Raw genomic sequence first — 23,842 nt, forward strand, 5'->3', positions numbered from 1 at the left:
TCAGTGCAGCAAACTCTCTCCAGAAGTTCAGTGAGGATCTCTGAATGATCCAATGTTGACCTAAATGACTAATGATGATAAATAGAATCCACCTGTGTGTAATCAAGTCTCCGTATAAATGCACCTGCACTGTGATAGTCTCAGAGGTCAGTTTAAAGCGCAGAGAGCATAATGAAGAACAAGGAACACACCAGGCAGGTCCGAGATACTGTTGTGGAGAAGTTTAAAGCCAGATTTGGATACAAAAAGATTTCCCAAGCTTTAAACATCCCAAGGAGCACTGTGCAAGCGATAATATTGAAATGGAAGGAGTATCAGACCACTGCAAATCTACGAAGACCTGGCCGTCCCTCTAAACTTTCAGCTCATACAAGGAGAAGACTGATCAGAGATGCAGCCAAGAGGCCCATGATCACTCTGGATGAACTGCAGAGATCTACAGCTGAGGTGGGAGACTCTGTCCATAGGGCAACAATTAGACGTATACTGCACAAATCTGGCCTTTATGGAAGAGTTGCAAGAAGAAAGCCATTTCTCTTACGTCCTCTGACAGTCGCCACCCACTCATACAGTCTTCACCAATGGGTATTGACCTCTTATCCATAGGAGCAAGCTAGGCATAAAACTTGTTAAAAACAAAGTAATTTACATAGAGATACCTATGGGGGCTGTCCCACTGGTCCAATACCCCCCTGCTATCAGCCATCCCAACTCAGTTTGTCTTCTGCCTAGTTAGGAGTGAGATAGGCTCTCCCTGTGCTGGGGCTACGGTCTCAGCCTTCTTCTATTTTCTTATGTTGCTCCAGTTGAGCTTTTCTGTTGCCCAGAGGATACCTTTCTGTTCACGTAAGGTTCCTTTCTCTGACGTGGGTGCTGCGTTGCCTTTATGACGGTTGCGTTTCCCACCCCTCATGTCTACACTGCTTTGGGACATCCCATTGGTGAAGACTGTATGAGTGGGCGGCGACTGTCAGAGGACATAAGAGAAAATTGAATTTTTGTAAAATCTTACCGTAAAATTCCTTTCTCTGAGTCCTCTGACAGTCGCCTCCCCCGTCCCTCTATTTGGGGTGCTTTGGACTTTAACTGCTTGCTACCAAACTGAGTTGGGATGGCAGATAGCAGGGGGGTATTGGACCAGTGGGACAGCCCCCATAGGTGTGTCTATGTAAATTACTTTGTTTTTAACAGTCTTATGCCTAGCTTGCTCCAATGGATAAGAGATCAACTGTATGACTGTATGAGTGGGCGGCGACTGTCAGAGGACTCAGAGAAAGGAAATTTACGGTAAGATTTTACAAAAATTCAGTTTTCTTAAAGATATCCATAAAAAGTGTCATTTAAAGTTTGCCACAAGCCACCTGGGAGACACACCAAACATGTGGAAGAAGGTGCTCTGGTCAGATGAAACCAAAATCAAACTTTTTGGCAACAATGCAAACTGTTATGTTTGGTGTAAAAGCAACACAGCTCATCGCCCTGAACACACCATCCCCACTGTCAAACATGGTGGTGGCAGCATCATGGTTTGTGCCTGCTTTTCTTCAGCAGGGACAGGGAAGATGGTTAAAATTGATGGGAAGATCGATGGAGCCAAATACAGGACCATTCTGGAAGAAAACCTGATGGAGTCTGCAAAAGACCTGAGACTGGGACGGAGATTTGTCTTCCAACAAGACAATGATCCAAAACATAAAGCAAAATCTACAATGGAATGGTTCACAAATAAACATATCCAGGTGTTAGAATGGCCAAGTCAAAGTCCAGACCTGAATCCAATCGAAAATCTGTGGAAAGACCTGAAAACTGCTGTTCACAAACGCTCTCCATCCAACCTCACTGAGCTCGAGCTGTTTTGCAAGGAGGAATGGGCAAAAATTTCAGTCTCTCGATGTGCAAAACTAATAGAGACATACCCCAAGCGACTTACAGCTGTAATCGCAGCAAAAGGTGGCACTACAAATTATTAACTTAAGGGGGCTGAATAATTTTGCACGCCCAATTTTTCAGTTTTTTATTTGTTAAAAAAGTTTGAAATATCCAATAAATTTCGTTCCACTTCATGATTGTGTCCCACTTGTTGATTTTTCACAAAAAATGACAGTTTTATATCTTTATGTTTGAAGCCTGAAATGTGGCAAGAGGTCGAAAAGTTCAAGGGGGCCGAATACTTTCGCAAGGCACTGTATGTAATATAAGGGCCTTCCTAAACTCTCCAGGTCATAATTGTTTGTAGATCTAAAGGAGATTGTACAATCAGATTCAAATGTGTGGGGTGTGCTTTAGCGTGAAGTTTACTGACTTGCAGTTTCCAGACCAAATAACTGCAGCAAAACAGAAGTGTCCCAAGATTTTTCAGGGCTGCCCTAGCATAAATGATGGAGAATGCACACTGGACATACAGTGGGTATAGAAAAAATCTCCCCCCTCAAAATAATCACAATTTTATTTAGCAGCCTAAAATAAAACAAAAAACTGTTTCAGTCTTTATCTAGCTGTATTTACTCAGTGCAACTTATAATAACATCCAAGTGAAAGATATAACACCAACATGTCAGAAAAAAAAATCAAAAACAGAATCCCCAAGTTGGAAAAGGATTACTTCTTCCTAAAAATGGTTTGCAAAGTCAATCAGGTGTAGCTAATAACCTTCTCAATGGTACACAAAGCCATTTGACTTTTAATTGTGATCAGCTGTGGTCGTTTTGATAAGCTCAGCATGAAAAAAGCTTTCCTGGAGCATTTCAGTCCCTGGTAGCGCAATTGAAGCAAACAGTTAAATATGGGTGGCAAGGCACTGCCAAAAGATCTTTGGGAAAAAGTTGTGGACAGGCACATGTCCGGAGATGCATACAAAACATTTCAAAGGCTTTATCCATGCCTAGAAGCACAGTGAAGTCTATTATTAGGAAGTGGAAGGTATTTAGTATAACACCGACCCTCCCTGGATCAGGACAATGCTTCAAACTGGATGAAACTCTAAAGCAGTTGCAGGGATTTAGAACTGAGTGCTAATTGTGTGCATGTGACAATATCATAAATTATCCACAAATGTGGCTTGCATGGAAGGGATGCAGGGAAAAGACACTCCTCAAGAAAGGCCACATACAGTCATGACTGAGCTTTGCCAAAACACAGCTTGAAGATTCTGAGGCCACATGGAAAAAAGTGTTCTGGTCAGATGAGTCTAAAATTTAACTGTTTGGCCTCAACACCAAACGAAATCTCTGGCGGAAATCCAATACCGCTCTCCATCCAAATACCACCATTCCTACAGTAAAGCATGGAGGTGAAAATGTCCTGTTATGGGGGTGTTTTTTCAGCAGCAGGGGCTGGAGCACTTGTCAGGATAGAAGCTAAATTGGAAGGGATGGCTGCATGAATTTTTCTTTTTTTTCAGGCTTTTTTCCTTTATGTTCGGCTGAAGATTCTTTTAGTAACACAGTTACAGTCCTAAAATGACAATACTCATTCACTGTACTGTATCAGGACAACAAAAATATGAAAGGACTTTGGAATATCGCCCATGTCTTTCCAATACCATAAAGGGGTTTGGTTCTGTAGTCATCAGAGATACCTGGAAACAGTGTAATCGATATGAGTGCAGCACAGGCAGAGAACATGGGAAATGCTCCTTACGTTAGCTTGTAATTGACTGGCAGATAAAAGCTTGTAGCATGCATATCTGAAGTTAAGCTTGGAATACCCGCTTTCATATTGCAGTGGAAAAAATGGCAGCAACTACTTCTCCTCTTTTTAGTACTTCCGTTTTCTGCTGATTTCAAATACTTCACTGCATGTTAGCGATGAATCATCATATTGGTATTTTTCTGCACCAAGGTCTCAGCAGTATTAGAAATCAGTGTGGGCTTGCTTTTATCAAAAATTACACCTTTTCTTTTTCTTTGTTCTATTGAACATTCTCCTTGACATGGTATTGTCAGGAGAAGAAGAGTAGGAGTGTGTATAATAAAACATTCCTTGCCAGGTAAATATGCACGTTTTTTTCTAGTTTAGGGGTAAAACGTTGATTTATGTAGTATGTGAAAATGTAAAAATATGGATTATTTGTTTTTATGACTACATGTTTGGTACTGGTAGCGTTATGCACAAATGTTTTAGCAAAAAAGTTAATGCCAAATAAGATGAAAAACATAATTTAGGAGTTAGGCTAGTATTAGACCTAGGTTTGGGGAGATGCTTGTGTGTAGCTTTTAGATCGGGACCTGGAGGGTATAAAGGATGGAAAAATAGGAAATAAGCAAGGTATTTATTTATTTTTTTCTTTAAATTTGTGATTTTAATTTAATTTTTTCCCAAGAAATCTCAGCTAGTAGTGCATGCTTCGGATACATTAAGAAACTAATCCAGATTTCAGAAACAAATGTCAGTAACAACCTTAACATTGTGATCGATTTACATACAGAAAAAAACTAATTTATAACCCCTGTCAGCCATTAGGCTTATAAATCACCTTGTTAGGGGTTTCCCAGATAGACAGTACAGTGCATTTGGAAAGTATCCACAGTGCTTCAATTTTTCCACATTTTATTATGTTAGTCTCATATCAAAACAGAATAAATTAATTATTTTCCTCGAAATTCTGCAAACAATACCCCATATGGACAACGTGAAAGAAGTTTGTTTGAAATCTTTCTAAATGTATTAAAAATAAAAAACAAAACAAATCACATGTACATAAGTATTCACAGCATTTGCTCAATACTTTGTTGAAGCACCTTTGGCACAAATTACAGCCTCAAGTCTTTTTGAGTATGATGCTACAAGCTTGGCACACCTATTTTTGGGCAGTTTCCCCCATTCCTCTCAAGCTCCATCAGGTTGGATAGGGAGCGTCGGTGCACAGCCATTTTCAGATCTCTCCAAAGATGTTCAATGAGATTCAAGTCTGCTCTCTGGCTGGGCCACTCATGGACATTCATACAGTTGTCTCGTAGCCCTCCTTTGATATCTTGGCTGTGTGCTTAGAGTCATGTCCTGTTGGAAGATAAACCTTCCTCCCAGTCTGAGGTCCAGAGCGCTCTAGGGCAGGTTTTTATGAAGGATGTCTCTGTACATTGCTGCATTCATCTTTTCCTCGATCCTGACTAGTCTCCCAGTTCCTGCCGCTAAAAAACATCCCCACTGCATGATGCTGGCACCACCATGCTTCACTGTAGGGATGGTATTGGCCAGGTGATAAGCAGTGCCTGGTTTCCTCCAGACATGACGTTTTCCATTCAGGCCAAAGAGTTTATTCTTTGTTTCATCAGACCAGAGAATTTTGTTTTTCATGGTCTGAGAGTCCTTCAAGTGCCTTTTAGCAAACTCCAGGCGGGTTGTCATGTGCCTTTTACTAAGAAGTGGCTTCCGTCATGCCATTCTACCATACAGGCCTGGTTGGTGGAGTGCTGCAGAGATGGTTGTTCTTCTTCTGGAAGGTTCTCCTATTTCCACAGAGAAATGCTGGAACCAAATCAGAGTTACCATCAGGTTCTTGGTCACCTCCCTGACTAAGGCCATTCTCCCCCAATTGCTCAGTTTGGTCGGGCGGCCCGCTCTAGGAAAGGTCCTGCAGGTTCCAAACTTTTTCAATTTACGGATAATGGAGGCCACTGTGCTCATTGGGACCTTCAATACTGCAGACATTTTTCTGTACCCTTCCCCAGATCTGTGCCTCGATACAATCCTGTCTTGGAGGTCTACAGATAATACCTTTATGGACTTCATGGGTTGGTTTGTGCTCTGACATTCACTGTTAACTGGGGGACCTGATATAGACAGGTGTGTGCCTTACAAATCATATCCAGTCAACTGAATTTACCACAGGTGGACTCCAATCAAATTGTAGAAACATCTCAAGGATGATCAGTGGAAGCAGGATGCACCTGAGCTCAATTTTCAGTGTCATGGCAAAGGCTGTGAATACTTATGTACATGGGATTTTTCTTTTCTTTTTTTTTATAAATTTGTAAAGATTTCAAGCAAACGTCTTTCATGTTGTCTTTATGGGATAGTGTTTGTAGAATTTTGAGGAAAATAATGAATTTAATCCATTTTGGAATAAGGCTGTAACATAACAAAATGTAGAAAAAGTGAAGCGCTGTGAATACTTTCTGGATGCACTGTATATTCCCTTTGTTAGTAGTATTATTATTCAGGGTTTATATAGTGTCAACAGTTTGCAGAGTGCTTTACTAAGTAACAGGAGTCTGTACAGTTGCAATACAACAGGACTGGGGGGGGGGGTTATAATCTAAGCCTGCATTTACACCAGAGCAGAGCATGTTTATAGTGATTTTTAGACACTTTTATCAGGTATTTTGCAGGTGTTTTTCAAGTGAATTACAGGTGTTTTGTGTGTGTGTGTGTGTGTGTAAACTTCAGGAGTTTGTTTCTTGTGATAGCCAGAGGAGCAGAGCAGTTCTTTAGAAGGAGAGGAATTCTTAATTGGTAAAAACGCACACACAAATGTGCAAAATAGTGCATATCTCACATCCACAGGTATTCCCAATTAATTCTTTGGGATCAAAAACACCTAAATAGGGGGGGCGTGGCCGCAGCGAGACTGCATGGACGTCTGAGTGTGTAGCTCCGCCGGACCAGGGAGAATATCGGCATCCATCGGCGCCCTAAGGCTTCGTTTCTCAGCCAGACCATCCCCGATCGACTGCTACACACCCCAGCCTTCCTGCCTGATGGCCAAAAAGAAGAAGGAGACTGGCCACCCGAGGCAGCTCCAGCACTTTTTCATGCCCCAGGACAGGCCGCGCGGCCAAGATGGCGGCGGTGGCGGATCTCCGGCCTCGACTAGCGGGACGTCCCATTCCTCGCTCAGCCCTCCACAGATCTCAGCACAGAAAGCGGGCCAACCTCGATCACCAGCAGCATCGACCCCGATGTCCAGGAGCCCGGTCAAGAGCAAGCCCAGACTGTCGGGGGAAGCAGCGGCGGAGGTAAGCCAGGGGGATCTGTCCTCTATGGACTCCACCAGGGAGCTTCCCCCTAACTTCGACTCCTTTCCTGCTAGTGACAGACCGGTGTCTGAGGCTAGGCTTAAGGACATGATGACATCCCTGCGGGCATCCATGCACGCAGACGTCATGGAATGTGTCAGCGCATTTAAGGTGGAGGCCAGAGCCCTGGGGGGTCGCATGGACAGAGTTGAAACTAAGATGGGGGAATTTGCAGCATCCCACAACGAGCTAATAGATGCCCATTACTCACATGAGGATGAGATCGAAAAGCTCCAGGCCAAAATTGCGGATATGGAGGACCGCTCCAGGCGGAACAATGTTAAAATCAGGGGGGTCCCGGAGTCTGTGCTCCCCGGTGACCTGGATAGCTATGCACGTGCCTTTATCCTGGCGGTCCTCCCGCAAACCCCTATATCTGAGTTGGTTATTGATAGGATCCACCGCCTGCCTAAGCCATCTTTTCTCCCCGATGAGATTCCCCGCGATGTCATTATGAGGGTGCATTTCTACCATGTGAAAGACAATCTTATGTCAGTGTTATGGAGGAAGACCCCCATCCCGGAGACATACTCCAGGATCCAATTGTTTGCGGATCTATCGCAATATACATTGCAAAAGAGGAGAGCCCTGCACCCGCTGACAAAAGTCCTTAGAAATCATTCCATAGTTTACAGGTGGGGGTTCCCTGTTAAACTGGCAGTAACCTACAACAATAAGACCCACAATGTCTCCTCCATGCAGGAGGGCCTGGATTTGCTCCGGACATGGGGTATCCTCCCTGATCAGGACCCCACCCCGCGGGAGCCCTCTGATCGCATATCTCCGCTGTCTGAGGAATGGCAAACGATCACACAAGGCAAAAAGGGGAAGAAAAAGGCCAAGGGACAGCCCACCCAGGCTGCTTCGCATAATTCCTCTCCCTGAGTCTGGCCACGGGGCTCGCATACCTTTCTCCCCCCCCATGATTTTGTGCAGTATACCTGCTCACGAGACTTGTTTCAGTTTCTCACCCGTTAATAGAGCTACTCCAATGAGCTCTTTCGTTTTAATATTCTTTGTTTTCACCTTGTTATTTTGTTTTTCTGGTCAGCCGAAATATGCCTGGTTTTGCACACATCAACATACCCTACCTGCAGCCGGAGCCCGCAACCTTGAATGGGAATCCCTGTCACCGCTCTTTAGATGTAATGGCCCAGGTAACATTCTATATTCTTCTACTTTTCTACCATGACTGTAACTGTTACATCCCTGAACGTGCATGGCCTGAATCACCCTGCCAAGCGGGCGTCAATGTGGCGCGAGGCCTTAACCCTCAAAAGTGATGTCCTCTGTATACAGGAAACCCACTTTCATCGTTCTGCAACCCCTACACTGTCTCACAAGAGTTTCCCGCATATATTCATGGCTTCTGCTGATTGCAAACGCAAAGGAGTCCTCATAGCCGTCAAAGACACAGTGGCCTTTTCACTACGTACAGAAGTTCCTGACCCCAACGGTCGCTACCTTTTGCTACAATGTGATATCAATAATGCCCCCTTCACAATTTTGTCCGCCTATGCCCCCAACTCACACCAGCCGCGGTTCTGGAGGAAAATGTTCCGCTTGCTGGACAGACATAGATATGGATCCGCGGTCGTGTGTGGGGACTTTAATATGACAGCTGACCCGTCCTTGGACATCTCCTCCTCGCCTAAACGTCGCCCTCCTGCCCTTCAATCCATGTTGCACGAGGTGGAGATGTTTGATGTCTGGAGATGTCATCACCCGGGGGAACGTGACTACTCTTTTCACTCCTCCAGATACAATATGTACTCCCGTATTGACATGATCCTGGTTGACAAACATTTGCTGCAAGTGACTGGGAAGTCTTCCATCCATGACATTGCCTGGTCGGACCATGCCCCTGTGTCCATAACGATACAGGAGGCTCGTTCTCCAGGCATGGCCTACATTTGGAGAGCAAACACTCAGGTCCTGGACAACCCCCAATATGCCTCTCACCTGGAGAGGCACCTTGTGGAATATTTCTCACACAATGCGGGTTCAGTTTCTGACCCAACGGTAGTATGGTGTGCCCATAAGGCCTTTATCCGTGGTATTTTTATTAAATTGTGTGCGCGGCTTAAGAGGCAGAGGACGCAGCAGCTGGACCATATCTTGGCTGAGATCCGCAGATTGGAACCTATAAATAAGACCACCCCGAACCCTACTTTGTCCCTTCAATTGACCAAACTCAGATCTGACCTGCGCAGTATGTTGATAGCGCAACAGGACAAATATTTTAGGGCCCTTAAACTCTCCCACTATTCAGCGGGTAATAAAGCCGGGAAGCTACTGGCCTCCAAGCTCAAAGCTAGGCGGGTCAAGGATAGGATAGCCTATCTACTAGATCCTGTGACCAAGGCGAAAATTCTAAACCCTCAAGATATAGCAAACGCGTTTGCTAGCTATTACGAATCCTTGTACAATTTAAAAGATGACGCGTCCACCCCCCAACCGACAGAACAGCTTATCTCCGATTTCTTAGCTTCTATTGACCTGCCTGCGCTTTCCCTTCCCCAACTGCAAGCTTTGAACGCCCCGATAACACAGGCTGAAGTAGAACGAGCTATACAAACACTCCCTTCTGGTAAGTCCCCTGGACCAGATGGTCTACCCAATCTGTATTATAAGAGATTCGCACAAATACTCAGCCCCCATTTAGCCTCGATGTATGCGGCTGCGGTGTCCTCTGCCTCTCTACCTAGGGAAATTCTTCAAGCACATGAAGTAACGCTACCCAAACCAGGGAAAGAGCCGGTATCCCCTCCCAACTTTAGACGGATATCCTTGTTAAATACCGATGCAAAGTTATATGCCAAGGTCTTGGCTCTTAGACTTCACCCCATATTCCCTGCTCTTATTGACCCGGACCAATCCGGATTTGTACGTGGTCGCCAGACTTCTGACGCGACTAGAAGGGTTATAGGGCTTATAGACAGGGCGGGATCTGGTCGGGTGCCTTCTCTGCTGCTCTCGTTGGATGCGGAGAAGGCATTCGACCGGGTTCACTGGACCTACATGACGGCAGTGCTGCGGCGGTTTGGCTTTCATGGTCCCATTTTGAACGCAATTCTAGCGTTGTACTCTAACCCTTCAGCGAAGGTTTACACCTCTAACGTGTTATCAACAGCATTTGACATAACCAACGGAACGAGGCAGGGCTGTCCACTATCCCCATCCATCTTTAATTTGCTTATTGAGCCACTGGCGGCGGCAGTTAGATCTTCCCCCCACATAAAAGGCCTTGTGACCGCCTCGGGCTCCCATGTAATTAATCTTTTTGCTGATGATGTAATCATCTTCATGACGGACCCAGAGAGGTCACTGGCCGCCACACACTCACTACTGCAGAGATTCAGTCTGATTTCCTATTACAAGGTGAACTTTACAAAGTCCCTGATCCTGCCTTTGGGCCTTCCCCAGCCGCTTTGTCGTAAATTGCAACAGAAATACCCCTATACCTGGAAAAGGGACTATATACCCTATCTGGGTATCCTATTGACCCCTAAAGTGGATCAGTTGGCTATAACTAACTACCCCCCTTTGATTGCCAAGATCTCGCAGGAATGCCAACGAATAGCAAAAACCGAGCTCACATGGTCGGGACGCCTTGCCTCGTTCAAGATGGTTCTCCTGCCCCAAATTCTCTACATCTTTCGGTCCTTGGTGGTCCCAGTTTCTCGGGGCATTCTCAACTCCTTGCAGAGGGCACTGAGGGGGTTGGTTTGGAGGGGGAAGAGACCTAGGAGCGCACACTCGTTCCTTATCAAACACTGGTCCGCGGGGGGGATGGGTATGACCGACATCAGGGATTATCTCCTCGCCTCTCATCTGACCCAACTGCGCCATTGGGTAGATCCCGGATCCCATGCAATTTGGAGCTCCATGGAGGCAGATGTTTGTCCTTCCCATCCTCTGCGGACGATGCTCTTGGCAGATGTATGGAACCCCGTGCCACTGGAGGGACTGCCTATTTCGGGCGGGGCCTCCCTGTTGGCATGGAGGGCGTTCGTAAAACAGGACATTCCGGCCCCCCTGAAGGCGCGGGTTCCCGTGCCGCTGGGGGTGCTGGAAATAGCCATACCCCACTCGTCCTTTGGGGTGTGGAGAAACAAGGGTATTGACAATGTTGACCATATCCTGTCAGGCGACACTCTCAAATCCTTTGAGGATCTGCAGGGGGAGTTTAAAATCCCGACCTCTGAACACTATAGATACATACAAGTGGCACATCTTTTCCGATCATTGCCGTCCCCGCATATCCACTTGCCTTCGAGAGGTTGGTTGTTCATGTTGGGCAATCTACGCTCGGTCAAGGGCACATCTCTTTTCTACAACCTGTTTCAAGCCAAAATGGATTTTAGCGCATCCACTCCTTTCACAAAATGGGAGGCGGATCTGGGGGAATTGTTTACGACTGCCCAGTGGAAAATAGCCTTCCGCTCCATCAAACAGTCCTCCTCCTGCACCAATCACTGGGAATTGTCCCAGAAGATCAATTTGCGTTGGTACCTTACTCCCTATAGATTGTCCAAATTTATTCCTGACCATTCGCCACTATGCTGGAGGGGATGTGGCGAGGTGGCCCACCTCCTACACGTCTTCTGGTCTTGCCGACACCTTACTAATATATGGAATGCACTCTTCTCCATGATATCGGATATCTCTGGGCTCCCTACCCTGCCCTCTCCAGCATTGGCGATCTTGAATGTGGGGGTCGAGAGGTTCCCTTCCGATAGCAGCGCCATAGTTACCCACATTCTATTGGCTGCTCGCAGCCTAGTGGCTCAGAGGTGGAAATCTAATATTGTGCCCCAAGTCTCGGACGTTATTGATAGAGTCAAAACTACCTTTGAATATGAACGCCTACTTGCCTATAAGGCCGGTCGCAGTGCCAGATTCGATAGGGAATGGTCTAAATGGTCCTCCTGGCTCAAGGGTAAAATCTAACATTGAGTAACCCCAATATTGAATACTTTGACATTGATGTGTTGATAATTCAGCTGACCAGCTGTTGTTCTGTTGTTATGTTGTTAAGTTGTTAGTTGTTATACCTTCTATTCCAATTTCCATTACTCCTCCGTTTTGGTAATACTGGAGATGGCTATTGACATGCTTCACACCCCCTCCAACACGTACACATGCCCTATCCTCCCCCCCCCCCCTTCATGCTACCCCAATTCAGGTACTCCTTCCTTCCCCTCTTCCCACCCCCCCTTACTCCCCTCCTGTCCCCCTCCCCCCCCTCTCCCTCCTCCTCCTTCCCTCCCCCCTTCCCCTCCTTCACGTCTTCTTCTTCCCCTGCTCCTTCCCCCCCCTACCCTCCTCCTGTCTCGTCCCTCTCCTCTGACCCCCCCCCTCTCCCATTTCTACCTCCCATTTCTACCTCCCCTATCTTCCTCCTCCCTCCTTCCTCCCCTTCCCCTTACCTCCTCCTCCCCCCCCCCACCCATCTCCTTCCCCCTTCCCCCTCCCCCCACCCCTCTTCCTCCTCCTCTGCCCACCCCCCCCCCTCTTCCCCCCCCCCTTCCTTGTAGACTATGAATGTGTCAATTAGCTCCTCTCCTGCTTGCAGAGTATCAGGTCGTGAATGTACATCTGTGCATAATGATGCAATTATTGTCCGTGTTACGCTACTCTGAAGTCTTTGTATTTCCCTTTTAAATGCTGGATGTTATTATGCTTGTATTGCCTCAATATTTAATAAAAATCTTTAATGGAAAAAAAAAAAAAACACCTAAATATGTTAAAGAAAAGCTCATGTACGTTTTTGAGCATAGGGGGTAGAGTGTAGGGTGACTGAGTGTACAAGCTTGAACAGGGACAATTAGAAAGAATGGGATTCTGCGTAGTAAGGCATAGTCAGGCGTAGGGATACCAGCAGAAAAATGCTGAAGTGTGAATGGGGGCTAAAAGGGAGGGGCAAATGATACAAAAAGTAACCCTAAGCAGTTTTGGGATCATTTGTGCGCCATCTGTATATCTTATCCCATCTTTCAAGTGAAAACCACAGTGCGAAATTTCACTGAAAAACAAGTCCCTTAAAGCAGAACTTTACCCAAAAGGGGAACTTCTACTTGTTTGCATCCTCCCCCCCTCCCTCCACTGCCACTTTTGGCACCTTTTGGGGGCGAGAGGGGAGCAGGTACCTGGATTTGACACTTCCGGGTCAGATCGGCACGGAGACCTACGAGGCATTTTTGCCCCTCCTTCGCTCCCCTCTCCCGCAGACAGTAGGGACATTCATAATCTGTGGCATGGCGTGGCTCATGCATGTGCAGTAGGAAACTGTCTGTGAAGCTGGAAGACTTCACTGCCTGTATCCCTTACCCAAGATGCCGGTGACTGCACCCAAAGCCGAATAAAGAATCGACTCAGGTGCTGAGATCGCTGGATTCCTGAACAGGTAAGTGTCCTTATATTAAAAGTCAGCAGCTACAGTATTTGCAGCTGCTAAATTTAAAAAATTGGAGCTCCTCTTTAAGCTCGAACTTCATGGATCCTCTTTAAGTAATGTGCACTAGTAAATTACAGTATTGGTACAAAGTAAAGAGATTGCACTTTCTAGCAAATCAGAATATAGAAGGTGGAAACTAGAGATGTACCGAAATGTCGGTGGCCAAAACATATGGGCCGAAAATGGTGTTATCGGCATTTTGCTGATAAGAGAAAATGCACGAGTGCATTATTGATGCATTCTTGCTGTGTATTTTATAAATTTTAACGGAGAGGTGCGTTTTTTGTGCAGTTTTTTAACTGATCAAAAATGCAGCAAGCAGGATTTTTAACTCCACAACGGAAGTGCACTGTACCAGTGTGAAGACATACAGAATTTAAAGAGATACATTTTTCTTGAGCTTTTCTTGCACTAAAGGTGCCAATAATGACCAACAATAAATTCATATTAATTTAAATGCATGATAAATATTTGAAAAGTCAAATATAATACAATTATAAATAAAAATATATATTTTTTAAAAAACTGTCAGTTTTGGTTTTTGGCCAAGTGCATCCTGGTTTGCTAAATTTGCATCCCATTCAGACCAAAATAGTGCAGGACCATTTTTTTGGTCTGCAATGGAATCTGATGAACACCCATGCGATCCGATTGCTGTCCAATTTTACAGTTAGCAATGTGATCTGCGAACTGATTTGGGGTTTCATTAACTACATTGACACTCGCAGGGGGCAATGTGTGAACTACCGTAAATGAGATTTGATGCAGTAACCCGCACTGGAATCGCGCTTGTTCCCGCATCGCACAAGTGAGAACCGAGCCTTAAAATTATTTAAAGTAAACCTTTATATAGCAAACTAACACAGAGACTGTACAGCGAAGACTGTAGAGTTGAGTTACTCAAGGCATATAGACTGCTCACTTTGCAAGTGCAGTTGCATTCATTTAGTGCCGGTTCACATATATGCGATGCGATGCGGGAACCCTGCAAGTCGACTGTGGGTTCCCGCATCGCATCATTCAAATCGAAAGGCAGTTCACACTGCCATATGCGAATCGCTGGGGGTATCAATACAAACTTAATGACACCCCCAGATCAGTTTGCATATTGCATTGCGAACTGACAGTTTGGACATGAATCGGATGTTATTGGTGTGAACCGCCATGCGATCTGATTCTGCTGCAAGCCAAAAAAAAGGGTCCTGTGCATGTTCTGTCCTGAATCCGATGCAAATTCAGCCATACAATCTGTAAATCTGTATGGCTGAATTCGCATCGCACAGACATTGCATGTAATTTTCAGTCTGCTCCGAATCACATGCGATGTCTGTCATCACTATAGTGTGAACAGGAACTTACCCCAGAGCTTAGTGAATGTGGTGAAGCTTCACTTTGTAAAGATTACAAAGTCAGATGCAAGGGAAAAAAAAACATATATATATATACATATATATATATATATATATATATATATATATATATATATATATATATATATATATATATACACAGTATATACAGTACCTTGCGAAAGTATTCGGCCCTCTTGAACTTTTCGACCTTTTGCCACATTTCAGGCTTCAAAAATAAAGATATAAAACTGTAATTTTTTGTGAAGAAGCAATAACAAGTGGGACACAATCATGAAGTGGAATGAAATTTATTGGATATTTCAAACTTTTTTAACAAATAAAAAACTGAAAAATTGGGCGTGCAAAATTATTCAGCCCCCATAAGTTAATACTTTGTAGCGCCACCTTTTGCTACGATTACAGCTGTAAGTCGCTTGGGGTATGTCTCTATCAGTTTTGCACATCGAGAGACTGAAATTTTTGCCCATTCCTCCTTGCAAAACAGCTCGAGCTCAGTGAGGTTGGATGGAGAGCGTTTGTGAACAGCAGTTTTCAGTTCTTTCCACAGATTCTCGATTGGATTCAGGTCTGGACTTTGACTTGGCCATTCTAACACCTGGATATGTTTATTTGTGAACAATTCCATTGTAGATTTTGCTTTATGTTTTGGATCATTGTCTTGTTGGAAGACAAATCTCCGTCCCAGTCTCAGATCTTTTGCAGACTCCATTAGGTTTTCTTCCAGAATGGTCCTGTATTTGGCTCCATACATCTTCCCATCAATTTTAACCATCTTCCCATCAGGCCCAAACCATGATGCTGCCACCACCATGTTTGACATAGGGGATGGTGTGTTCAGGGTGATGAGCTGTGTTGCTTTTACGCCAAACATAACATTTTGCATTGTTGCCAAAAACCTTGATTTTGGTTTTATTTGACCAGAGCACCTTCTTCCACATGTTTGGGTGTGTCTCCCAGGTGGCTTGTGGCAAACTTTAAACGACACTTTTTATGGATATCTTTAAGAAATGGCTTTCTTCTTGCCACTCTTCCATAAAGGCCAGATTTGTGCAGTATACGACTGATTGTTGTCCTATGGACAGATTCTCCCACCTCAGCTGTAGATCTCTGCAGTTCATCCAGAGTGATCATGGGCCTCTTGGCTGCATCTCTGATCAGTCTTCTCCTTGTACGAGCTGAAAGTTTTGAGGGACGGCCAGGTCTTCGTAGATTTGCAGTGCTCTGATACTCCTTCCATTTCAATATTATCTCTTGCACAATGCTCCTTGGTATGTTTAAAGCTTGGGAAATCTTTCTGTATCCTAATCTGGCTTTAACCACAACAGTATCTCAGACCTGCCTGGTGTGTTCCTTGTTCTTCATGATGCTCTCTGCGCTTTAAATGGACCTCTGAGACTATCACAGTGCAGGTGCATTTATACAGAGACTTGATTACACACAGGTGGATTCTATTTATCATCATTAGTCATTTAGGTCAACATTGGATCATTCAGAGATCCTCACTGAACTTCTGGAGAGAGTTTGCTGCACTGAAAGTAAAGGGGCTGAATAATTTTACACACCCAATTTTTCAGTTTTTTATTAACAAAGTTTGAAATATCCAATACATTTCATTCCACTTCATGATTGTGTCCCACTTGTTGTTGATTTTTCACAAAAAATTACAGTTTTATATCTTTATGTTTGAAGCCTGAAATGTGGCAAAAGGTCAAAAAAGTTCAAGGGGGCTGAATACTTTCGCAAGGCACTGTGTGTATATATATATATATATATATATATATATATATATATATATTGCAAGGGACACAGTCTATTTGCCTTTAGCAAATCATCCCCTATAAGTTGGCTGCTCCTATATAATGATCCCAAAACTGGTTAAGATTACTTTTTTTTTTTATCATCCCTCCCCCCCCCCCCCCCATTTACCTCATGTATTCACCCTCCACTACTGCAGCCTTCCAAAAGTCCTGCTCGAATACTGACTTTCTGAATGTGGCATGTGCCTAAGGCTAGGTATGCCCTCCTTACCACATGTAAAAGTGCTGGAACCAGGTGATTACACTGAGCACTGTCTTGTAAGAGGCTGGGGAGTTTGGAAGGAAAAGGCATTCTCCATACCCCAACGTTTTGGTTTATCTGGAGATTGAAATGAGGCATAAGGCACCTTAGGGTGCATGATGTATGGCCTCTTTATTAGTTTGCTTTAAATGTTCCAAGTTCAGGGCCCCTTTCAAAAAGTGAAAAGTACATCCTGTGATGGAGCAATGATGAGAAGAAATTATTGAGTGCTTGTGCATCTAACTTAAAAGCATAGGCACAAGAGTTTTATTTGTTGCCCACTTCTGAGTATGTAAGGCTTGGTAGATCTGAACATAAAAACAAAACATTAATTCTTTCCTTGTTCTGTATACAGTATGTGATGGTTGGGCTCAGTATAATGTAACATTGGGATGGCTACAAACTTGCAGCTTGTGGGAATTTATTGCACTGTAGAGATGCTTATTAGTTTAATTTTATGCTATGTTATACATTATTCTGCTCTTCCGTGTAGGGGGGGGGGGAGTGTGCCGTTTGTGCTGTGATTAATCATAGCTCAGGGCGATCGGCAGGTTCTGGTCCATGGATGACCACCAGCACACACTGATCTGTGAGGAGGAAGACAGGACAGAGCTCTGTCTAACTAAACAAGACAGAGTTTGGTTCTGTCAGCAGGGATGTGCTGGTTTTTGTTTCCCTGCTAAGCAGGGAATAAAAAGCAGCACATCCCTTCGTGAAATCACCTCACAGTACACACATAAACACTGGTTAGGCACACATTTAACCACTTGTTTACTGCCCTATAGCAGTTTTATTGCTACAGGGTGGCCATGCTGCGCAGGATCATGTATATTTACGTGACCTTGCACTTCCGGGTACCAGGGAGCTGGTAGCTGATCAGTGGGTCCCACGGACCCCATGTCTGCCGGCACCCGCTGATCACTTAGTATCCATGTAACCAAGGCAGATTGCCTTTCGATCAGTAGTGAAGGCATTGATCCTGTGTTCCTGCAAATCAGGAACATTGATCAATGCCTTCCCCTAGTAAAAGCACCTCTTACACTATTAGAAAACACTGGCTAGGCACACAGTTAACCCTTTGATCACTCCTAAAGTTTATCCTCTTTAACCTGCAGTCCTGCTATAAGACGCTGATAACTACCATTGCTAGTAAAAATAAACAATATCCCATAGTTTGTAGACGGTATAACTTTTAAGCAAACCAACCAATACACGCTTATTTATTTATTTTTTTATTTATTTATTAACAAAATGTTGTTATTAATATTATTATATATTATATATATTATTATTATATATATTATATTAACAGTGAAGCAGTGTTATTATTACAGTAACAGTGTATATTTTTAGCACTGATCACTGTATTCGTGTCACTGGCTCCCACAAGGTTTCAAAAGTGTCAATTAGTGTCAGTTTGTTCGCCACAATACCACAGTCCCGCTATAAGTTGCTGTTCACTGCCATTACTGGTATATAAAAAAAAAAAAAATCCACTATACATCCCATAGTTTGTAGATGCTAGAACTTCTGCACAAACCAATCAATATCTTATTGAGATTTTTTTTTACCAAAATATGTAGCAGAATAAATATGTATAAATAAATATATATATAATGTAGCGCAAAAAAGAAAAAACCCAGTTGTGATCAAATACCACATATTTGATATATGATATAACTTTAATTTACAGCGTTGCATTAATGCGCAATTGTCCATTAAAATTGTCCATTAAAATAGGGTAGTGCCTTATATAAAAAAATAGCCTGCTCATAATATATATAGATAAATCTTCCGGAGGGCAAGTGGTTTATTTGTTAAATACTGTTCTACACTTCATAGTTGTTCGTTCAGTTCTCTAAAATGACGTCCTCTTTTCATCTTATCCCCCCAATTTAGCAGCTGCTTCCTAATAAAATTAAATGTAACTAGCAATAATCAAGTGAAGCATACCAAAACTGTCCTCTATGCTTATCAACCCGTGTATTAAATAAATGCATGCCTGATATTTATACGGTGTTGGGAGACTGGACTGAACCTCTGTTTGTTGCTCTTTTCATTTCTTTTTGCATTCAAATTATAGCATTTAGCAAGCATGCATGTTTACAAACCATGCCTGGAACTTGTGGTACCATTCGTTAAAGGCACCCCAAATGCAGAAAGTAGATGCATATTATAGATGAGGGCAAAAAAAATATATATTTTTATACTTTTCTTTTTTCAAATTTTTTTTTTTCTTGTACAAACTTTATTGCTATCACAAGGGATGAACAACATCCCTTGTGACAGTATGGACCATGACAGGTCCTCTTTATGAAGAGATTTGGGGTCTAATCATTTTTTTTTTGTATAAAATAAATAATCAAAGCAAGTTTAAAGCTCCCTGTCCGACCGTGCTTACGCGCAAATATGAACGCATAGGTTACTCCCGCACGCATATGTAAACGATGATTGCACCAAATATGTGAGGTATTGTGGCAAACATCAGCGCAAGAGCAATAATTCTTGCACCAGACCTAGCGCTGCCTCCCGGGCTCCTCGGTACCATCGCAGAGGGCAGGAGTGATTTGACCAGCGGCGATGGCTGCCTGGTACAAAGAGAGAGGAACGGACGTCCTTTTCCTCTCTGTAACCTTGGAAACCGGGAGCGAGGAGTAATTGCCACTTCCGGTTCCGCCCCTTTTTTTACCTGCCAGAGAAGCAGCCGATCGGATTGATCTCGTTCTGATCGACTGCATGGGAGCCAGAGGAGAGATTTGGGGTCTAATTGACCCCAAATATCTTCATAAAGAGGACCTGTCATGGCCCATACTGTCACAAGGGTTGTTGTTCATCCCTTGTGATAGCAATAAAGTTTGTACAAGAAAAATAAATGAAAAAAGAAAAGTGTAAAAAACATTTTTTTTTTGTATAAAATAAATAATAAAAGAAAATTGTAAGCGCCCCGTCCGACCGTGCTTACGTGCAAATGTGAACGCATAGATTACTCCCGCACGCATATGTAAACGATGATCGCTCCAAATATGTGAGGTATTGTCGCAAACGTCAGGGCAAGAGCAATAATTCTAGCATCAGACCTCCCATGCCATTCTAAACTGGTAACCTGTAAAGGCGTTTAAAGTATCGCCTATGGAGTATTTTAAGCACCATAGTTTGTCACCATTCCATGGGCGGATGCAATTTTGAAGCATGACATGTTCAAATTTTGAAGCATGACAAATAGGTATCTATTTACTCGGTGTAACATCATCTTTCACAACTTTACTGTTTTAATTTTTTTAAATTCATAAATGTGTTTTTTTCCCAAAAAATTGCGTTTAAAAAACCGCTGCGCAAATACTGTGTGACATAGAAATTTGCAACACACACCATTTTATTCTATAGGATCCCTGCTAAAAAAAAAAATGTTTCTGGGTTCTAAGTAATTTTATAGCTAAAAAAAGGAGATTTTTACATGTAGGAGTGAAGTGTCAGAATAGGCTTGGGAAGGAGGTGGTTAAGGTAAAATGGGCAACAAATCCCTTTACTAAACAACTGTGAAGTAACCGCATAGCCTTCTCAAAATAGGATGCATGTGGATATCATTCAAACATAAATGTTATATTTTTTATAGGGTCATTGAAGATAGCAACTTGATACCTAACCTTTTCCAGATGATTATGGTAAGCATACAGTTACTTTACCTTTTTGCATAAATGTTACTGCTTGCATGCAGTGCCAAGTGTGACACAGTTGTATATATTATGGTGATTTTTAGCAGTTTTACTTGAATATACAGATGCATGTCATAACATTTGAATATCATCAAAAAGTTAAGTTATTTCAGTAATTCAATTCAAAAAGTGAAACTCATACATTTCACATAGATACGCTACACACAGAGTGATATACAGAGTGATATATTTCAAGCAATTCTTTCTTATAATTTTGATGATTATGGCTTACAGCTAGTGAAAACCCAAAATTCAGTATCTCAGAAAAAAAGAATATTACATTAGACTAATAAAACAAGGGATTTTTAATACAGAAATGTTGGCTTACTGAAAAGTATGTTCATTTACAGTATAGTATGTACTCCATACCTGGTCGGGGCTTCTTTTGTGTGAATTACTGTATCATTGCGGCATGGCATGGAGGTGATCAGCCTGTGACACTGCTAAGGTGTTATCGTTGATAGTGGCTTTCAGCTCATCTCCATTGTTGGGCTAGGTGTCTTTCACCTTCCTCTTGACAATAACCCACAGATTCTCTGTGGGGTTTAGGTCAGGCCAGTTTGCTGGCCAATCAAGCACAGTGATACCATGATCCTTAAACCAGGTATTGGTACTTTTGGCAGTGTGAGCAGGTGCCAAGTCCTGCTGGAAAATGAAAACAGCATCTCCATAAAGCTGGTCAGCAGAAGGAAGCATGAAGTGTTCTAGAATTTCCTGGTAGAGGAGAGGGCTGTGCTGACTTTTTTGATTCCAAACTTGAATATACTGTAATTCGTTACCATACCATATTAGCCACTTGCATTGTCTGATCCCCTTGTTATCTTTTTCCCAGAGTGTATTTTAGGCTGCAGGGACTTTCGGGGATTTTTATTTGAGCATTTTTAAGCAGATATACAAGCTTTTTGGCAGCACATTTCAAGCACCTTATGTGTGTATTTAAGCTTTAGGCATTTATGTTTTATTCTGTGGAATTCACTAGGGGTAGGGGACCAATTCTACATGCTAAAACATGCGTGACATACACCTGAACATTTTTTTTATTTATTTTTTTTAATCTCAAAGCCTTAAGTATTTGGTCTGGCTCCAAAAAATCTGTATGGAATCCACCAGTTCTGTCATAGCCTCCTGCCATCAAAGAGACTCTCTAGTCTTTGTAGACATCAAGAATGCGTCATTGCATATGCCTATTTTTCCAGCAATTCGGTTTTGCTATGCATCCCCAGCAATTTTATTTTGTAGCCCTTACATTTGGCTTGTCTTCTGAATCCCTATGTGTTCAAGAGGGTTCTAGCCCCTGTGCTTGTCTTGTTACACTTCCAGGGCATTCCCATTGTAGGATATCTGGATAACTTGTTGTTGAAGGAACAGTCAGCATAGCTCATACCTCGAAAAGATTTGGTTGAATCCGGAGCATTCAGGAGTCTAGTTTGGGACCAGCTTATCACAAGGAAAACTTAGTTTTCTGCTCCCAGACATTAATTCATAGTCCAAGAGTCCACTGATTATTTTATTTATGCATGATGATACTGGGGTTGATGGTGGCCTCATTTGAGGCCGGTTTGCCCATTTCCATTCCAGACCCCTACAACTCAAAATTCTGTCATTGTGGATCAGATCATTTTATTCACTGGACAAATGATACGCTTGTCACCAAGGGCCAGGTTGTCTCTGACCTAAGGGCTTAGGAATGGTTTGTTAAGTGTTCTTTGCCAGGGTTCTAGCTTTGTAACAGAGTTCATTTGGGTAGTTTTACAAGGTTTTTAAAGTGTCACCTATATTGTGGATGCTTGCTAGAGGCTTGATATATTTGGCATATAGCTACTCGACATAGGGGGAAACATACTAAATCTGGAGCACTCAGAATTTAGTGCAGCTGTGCATGGTAGCCAACCAGCTTCTAACTTCAGCTTGTTCAATTAAACTTTGACAATAAAACCTGGAAGCTGTTATTATGCATATCTGCTACAGATTTTGCACTCTCCGGTTTTAGTAAATCTTCCCCATCGTCTCCCATATATTTAAAGGAAATTTGCAGAATTGTTTCTGTGAACTAAAATTCATATTTTTTAACTGAAACAATAGATTTGATAAACATACACAAATATAATTTGACATAAAAATAGCAGCCACTTTTTTTTTACTTCTCAGGGGCTCTGCTTTCAGAAAATATACAGTATATTGTTTTGGAGGTTTTAAGTGAATTTTTAGGTAAAAAATTAGAATTCTAACGTGTTTGTTTAAAAATGTGTCAGACATCAAAATGGTGGAAATTCTTTAATTTACCTTAATTGCTCAGTAACTGTGACATGGCTGTGTGGTGGAATTATCAGGTTTACAAAGAGGCACTTTTTACGGATGTTGATTTATGTAATCTTTTCTTTCCCAGTATTCTGGTAATTTTTGGGTTATGGCACAACATACATTTTTTTATCATTGTTAATAGATTTTGTTCTGTATATATACATAGATAGTATCTCTCAAAAGTGAGTACACCCCTCACATGAAGAAAATACACTTTTCTACAATGTAAAGTAGTGAGTGTACAACTTGTATAACAGTGTAAATTTGCTGTCCCCTCAAAATAACTCAACACACAGCCAATAATGTCTAAACCGCTGGCAACAAAAGTGAGTACACCCCTAACTGAAAAAAAGTCAAAATTGGGCCAATTAGCCATTTTCCCTCCCCGGTGTCATGTGACTCGTTAGTGTTACAAGATTTCAGGTGTGAATGGGGAGTAGCTGTGTTAAATTTGGTTTTATCGCTCTCACTCTCTCATACTGGTCACTGGAAGTTCAATACGGTATCTCATGGCAAAGAACTCTTTGAGGATCTGAAAAAAAGAATTGTTGCTCTACAGAACGGTGGCCTAGGCTATAAGAAGATTGCCAAGACCCTAAAACTGAGCTGCAGCATGATGGCCAAGATCATACAGCGGTTTACCAGGACAGGTTCCACTCAGAACAGACTTTGCCATGGTCCACCAAAGAAGTCGAGTGCACGTGCTCAGCGTCATATCCAGAGGTTGTCTTTGGAAAATAGACATATGAGTGCTGCCAGCATTGCTGCAGAGGTTGAAGGGGTGGGGGGTCAGCCTGTCAGTGCTCAGACTATAGGCCGCACAGTGCATCAAATTGGTCTGCATGGCTGTCGTCCCAGAAGAAAGCCTCTTCTAAAGATGATGCACAAGAAAGCCCGCAAACAGTTTGCTGAAGACAAGCA

At 42.9% G+C, this 23,842-nt stretch overlaps 1 protein-coding gene across 1 annotated transcript in view; it reads left to right on the forward strand.

The window, feature by feature from the left end:
- Positions 1-23,842, forward strand: part of ULK4 (unc-51 like kinase 4) — a 1,112,493-nt gene that overhangs the window by 539,757 nt on the left and 548,894 nt on the right. The window contains exon 31 of the mRNA XM_082258381.1: positions 20,521-20,569. Coding sequence (XP_082114507.1) covers positions 20,521-20,569 — 49 coding nt within the window. The remainder of the gene's footprint in view (positions 1-20,520; positions 20,570-23,842) is intronic.

The sequence above is a fragment of the Pelophylax lessonae genome, assembly GCF_965119305.1.
Source record: "Pelophylax lessonae genome assembly, chromosome: 5".
Lineage (NCBI taxonomy): Eukaryota > Metazoa > Chordata > Amphibia > Anura > Ranidae > Pelophylax > Pelophylax lessonae.